The sequence below is a fragment of the Tarenaya hassleriana genome, unplaced genomic scaffold, assembly GCF_000463585.1.
Source record: "Tarenaya hassleriana unplaced genomic scaffold, ASM46358v1 Cleome19, whole genome shotgun sequence".
Lineage (NCBI taxonomy): Eukaryota > Viridiplantae > Streptophyta > Magnoliopsida > Brassicales > Cleomaceae > Tarenaya > Tarenaya hassleriana.
Window position 1 is genome coordinate 1014588 of NW_010965304.1, and position 5073 is coordinate 1019660.

At 37.5% G+C, this 5073-nt stretch overlaps 2 protein-coding genes across 3 annotated transcripts in view; both read left to right on the forward strand.

The window, feature by feature from the left end:
- LOC104810926 (ruvB-like protein 1) overlaps positions 1–564 on the forward strand; it is a 4237-nt gene extending 3673 nt beyond the window's left edge. Inside the window, exons 12-14 of one of the 2 annotated variants that reach the window (XR_771354.2) lie at positions 1–64; positions 170–321; positions 413–564. Coding sequence is in view for 1 of the 2 variants with exons in the window: in XM_010537402.2 (XP_010535704.1) it covers positions 1–64; positions 170–259 (154 nt within the window). In the remaining variant the exon portion in view is untranslated. Of the gene's footprint in view, positions 65–169 lie in introns of both variants that reach the window. The other variant, XM_010537402.2, reaches the window with a different exon arrangement.
- Positions 565–1188: 624 nt separating this feature from the next.
- On the forward strand, positions 1189–3991 carry LOC104810927 (protein phosphatase 1 regulatory subunit SDS22). The gene is made up of 10 exons (XM_010537403.2): positions 1189–1412; positions 1518–1589; positions 1792–1884; positions 2053–2134; positions 2226–2282; positions 2415–2479; positions 2564–2659; positions 2795–2881; positions 2998–3078; positions 3186–3991. The coding sequence occupies exons 1-10, from the start codon at positions 1314–1316 to the stop codon at positions 3813–3815; spliced, it is 1362 nt and encodes a 453-aa protein (XP_010535705.1). The 5' UTR covers positions 1189–1313; the 3' UTR covers positions 3816–3991.
- The last annotated feature ends 1082 nt before the right edge of the window (positions 3992–5073 follow it).

Genomic DNA, 5073 nt, shown 5'->3' on the forward strand with positions numbered 1-5073 from the left:
GGTTCAGCTCTTGACTCCTGCTAGCATCGTGGCAAAAACGAACGGCCGCGACAATATTTGCAAGGTTATTAATCAAATTTCAACAAGTTTGATATATCACGGGTCGGATTTGGAAGTAAATGGCAAATTGATACGAAGTTCTTTTCATCATCGTTTCTGTAACTTACAGGCTGATCTCGAGGAAGTGACCTTGCTCTACCTCGACGCAAAGTCTTCAGCAAGGGTCTTGCAAGAGCACGAAGACAAATACATCTCTTGAGTTAATAACCCTCTTCGAAAATCTTTCCTTTTCTCTCCTCGTCAGCCGCCAAATCCCATAAGGTTGGATTTTTTTTTCTCCCTCTGCACACATTTGATCATCTTCTTTGCCATGGCTTTGTTCTGTTCCGACATCTTCCTCTGTTTTGTCAAGCCATGACATGGAGAAGCTAACCTTGGTCGAGGGGATTGGTCGAAGTGTAATATTATTCGGTTTCTGAGACCGAAAATCCATGTACGTACGGAATGATTACTTGCTATGGAATTATTCTGCAGAGAGGATATGTGAACTCGGGTTGCTTTGAAGTAATGTTATTTCAGATAAAAAGAATTTTCGCAACAAAATTTTCAAAATTTGGTGTCAAGAAGCATCAATGGCTAAACAATACCAAGTTCTTGGAGATGGTTAGATGAAATCTGCTTGTCTTGCAATGCTGGGCACTGATCGGATACCCGTGATATCGGTACTCGATTTTCGAATGTTTGACTCTCGGGTTTCTAATCTGTAACGGTCGGATATTCGAATTTCGATTAATTATGAGATACGTTTAGATACCCATTTATCTGTGGATTATGTTGCTTGATAGGGCTGGGAGACGGTGAATGTCACTTGGTGAGTCAGTCGATAATGATAAACGTACAACAACGAGTGTTTTGTAATCAACAATGGAATTATATTTTGATAATAATGGATCGAGTTTATAAAATTTGAAACCAACAAAACCGCAACACATATTGAAACGAAATATCGGAGATACACGTACACCGACAAGGGTTCCGGTACCGACCTTAACCTAGGCTACTTTAGGAGGGCATCCCTGATTCATGACATAATATGGGGTCAAATCTATAAACAATTGAAAATTTAGGGGTTCGAGAAGATTTACCTGAACAAGCCTAAAACGGTCGGACACGGAGGCAAATAGCAATGATAATGAAACAAAGGGTTTAGTTAAGCATTCGCCGTCGCGGAGAGACCAAACTAAGAACTAGGGCTTATATACGAGGAAGAAGACGAAGACTGCGAAGCCCAGAATTTCACTAAGAGAGAAGCTATGAAATCATTGAGAGTAGAACAAGTATTGAAAGAGAAGCAGACCCATGACTCCGATTCCGTCAAGGAACTCACTCTTGGCCAGAGAGCTCTCTCCGACGTAAGTTTCGTTCTGGGTTTTCTCTTTCTCTCGGAAAAAAAAACCCAAGATGAACCCTAATTTTCTGACTGGATAGTGGAAATCTCTTGGCTTTTTTCGTATCAGGTGTCTTGCTTGACCAAGTTCAGAAACTTGGAGAGACTCGATCTTCGCCTAAACAACCTTACTTCTCTTCAGGTGTGCGCACACACGCATTCTCAGTCTATCTGTATGAATCAGAGGGAAAGATTTGCATTGCGTTTCTCTTGTTGATCTATACATATGTGTTATGCTGTATAGCCAAAGATTATTCTAATGCAGTTCTATCATATATGCAAAAGCTGTAATGACACTTGGGGTTTTTGTTCATCGTGATCATGTTTATGCCGATGATGAATAGGGATTGAAATCTTGCGGGAATTTGAAGTGGCTATCCGTTCTGGAAAACAAATTGCAGAGCTTGAATGGCGTTGAAGGACTCTCTAAGCTTACAGTAAGTCCCACTAGAGTACCAAATTCTGTATTCATGTCCTGATGTCTCTTTCTCCGCTGTAAGAGAAACTTCCTCGGGTTTAGCTTCTCTTTCTGCAGGCCACGAGGAAAAATATCTGAATCGGTCAGAGAATGATTCAATGGTCTGTTTGTTGTTGTTTGCTGTCAGGTGCTAAACGCAGGAAAGAATAAGCTTAAGTCAATGAATGAGGTCTCTTCTCTTGTGAGCTTACGTGCCTTGATTCTAAACGGTAGGTTGTGTAACATATTTCATGGTGGCCAATGGCCGAGCTGCCTCTGACTGTATTTCCTTCCTGTTTTCTTGTGGTGTCGATTTTGCAGACAATGAAATTTCCTCCATTTGCAAGCTAGATGAATTGAAAGACTTAAACACTCTCGGTATGTTCTTACATCAAATGTCTCCACATTTCCCGTCACACAACTCTATCTTCTGTGTTCATCGAGCTTGGTTTATGGAATCGTTTTACATGAACTCATATTGTTTCCGATTTTCGTTTTGGTTTTATGCAGTTCTCTCTAGAAATCCAATCAGTGACATCGGTGATGCGTTTTCCAAGTCAAAAAATCTCTCGAAAGTAAGCGATTTTTTCAACCCGTGATGGCATCTAACCTTTCTCTGTACGTTATTTGCCTTATTCTTACGTAATTTCCGGTTTCAGATTTCCCTGTCGAATTGCAGAATCCAGGCTATCGGCTCTTCCCTCAAGTCATGCACTGAACTGAAGGAGCTCCGACTCGCTCACAATGAAATCACGGTAATCTCAAGATCTTTTTCGCCTTCTCCTCTAATCCATATATATTTACGAGTTTCTTCTCAGTTCTTTCATTATCTTCCCATCCCTTAAAAACTAAACTTTAGAATTTACATCGCCTTTACGCAAACTGCCCAGGCTCTCCCGACTGAGCTAACCCTCAACGAGAGGCTCCGGAACTTGGATGTGGGAAACAACATGATCATGAAATGGTCTGATCTGAAGGTATATATGTATATATCATATATATGGACGCAGATTCTTCATGTTACATACCATCTTATGAAAAGTTTTTCTCTGTTTTGTCTGAGCTTAAACATCGTGTGTCTCGCAAATGACAGGTTTTGGGTTCGCTCTCTAGCTTGCGAAACCTCAATTTACGAGGAAATCCAATCGATGAAAATGACAAATTAGCTAAGAAGGTGAACCAATTTTGTTCCTTTTTTTCAGGCGTATTCGTTTCTGATTGAATGTGTTTGTTCGTACCGAGAGAAAATCGATAATGACAAGAATGATATCAATATCACAGGTGACAAAGTTACTTCCCGGGTTGCACGTATTCAATGCTAAACTGTTAGGTAAAAGCTCGAGGAATGAAAAGCATGGCCAAGTCGATAGCGGAGATGAAGAGCTAGATGCCCCTCGTAACAAGACCGAAGAACAACCCAAAGAAGATCAAAAAAGCGAAAAAAGATCCAAGCACAAGAAATCTGAAGAGAAACCACAAGAAGAACAAAAGAGCAAGATCTCCAAGCGCCGCAATTCAGAAGAACTTTCGGAAAAGAGCAAGAATCTTTGCTCTGGCGGGAAAGATCTTTCGGGCAAAGGGTTAGACGGGAAGCAGAAAAGAGAGAAGGAAGAAAGACCTGAAGCTGGTCGGGAGAAAAAGAAAAGGACCCGAGCAGAGGAAGAACTCGACATCATAGACGACGCAGAGATCTCTTTTGCAGAACTCTTTGCGAGCACCGACATGCCAGAGAGCTCTGTGAATGAGCGTGAGAAGAAGAGAGTCGGGCAAGAGAAGACGGGCTTAGCGGGCGATATTGTCACTAAACCGAGCAAGAAAACGAATACGGGCAAGAACAGGAATAAGGGTACGGTCCTCGGGTTTCCTCCAGAGACCGAGATCGGGATAGGCGGAGAGTCCACGTGGGGATGAACTCGGAGACAAGAACTCCAACGGCTAGTGATATTCTTGAACTTCTCATTTTTGGTTATGAAGTTTCCATATTTAGCAAGTTGTTAGTGTTGAGAGAGTTTCTGTGGGAGAGGAGGAGAATGTAAACTCTTGTGGGTTTGATATTGTGGTACGCAGGGTTAAATTTTATATATATATATATATATATAGTGGTTTATTGCAATATCTCGAAAATTTATAAATGCAATTGGTATTTAAAAGGTAGTTCATACATTAATTTGAAATTTTGAATATTAAATTTGTATATTAATTTGTGATTTCCTATAAGTGACTATGAATAGCTCACACTATATCTTGTTTATTAATATAAAATTTAATAGGAAAATTTCCGGTGGCCATTAGTGGAACAACTGTTGATTATAATTTCACCAATTGTTTTGTTCATATATGCCTTGGGTATTTAATTATAAAACCTAACTAAAATGCTATTATGAATTTATGAGAATCAAACTTAATAAAATAATGCATTTGTTAGTATTTAAATGTACATCACAATTATTTACATAAATTCGATGTGGTGACCGACTATTTTAACATGTACATTACAAGTATTCATTCATATCACGTTTTTTTTTGTGGGATTTTGAACGCCAATAATCTTTTATGTCTACCAACGGTAGGTTGAAAATGATATCTAGAATATTTTACCATAATAATTGACTTTTGATGACATTGAATTATAGTATCATTTTATATATAGTGTATATATATGTATATGTATTTTCTTTCAAATAAATAAATAAATAAATGTTATGTTCAATTGAAATGGACTAATTGTATATTTATGCTTTTATAGTGTTAAGAAGACTATTAGGAGATATTGACCATCCTAAAATTATGAGATTAAAATTTTAATAATAACAATAATAGTGACAATTAGTAAATTTTTTAATTGTAATAATAACAACAATTAGTGAATATCCCTAATTTAATTCATTGATATTTTTCTATTTCTTCTCTTCCAAATATTATAAAACTTTTTATTTTAATTTGGGTTCCATTCTTAATCGTCTCTTCTTTTAGTTTAATCTCGCATGCACATGTGCTTAATTTTTAACTGTGCCCATATATATATATATATATATATACACACACATACTATACCTATATATAATAAATTTTTACAACAAATAACAAAAAAAATATTTCGACTCTTATTATTTAACATATTTCAGCAAAAATTTCAAATGTTCGCATTTTAGAAATTCCATCGAAATTT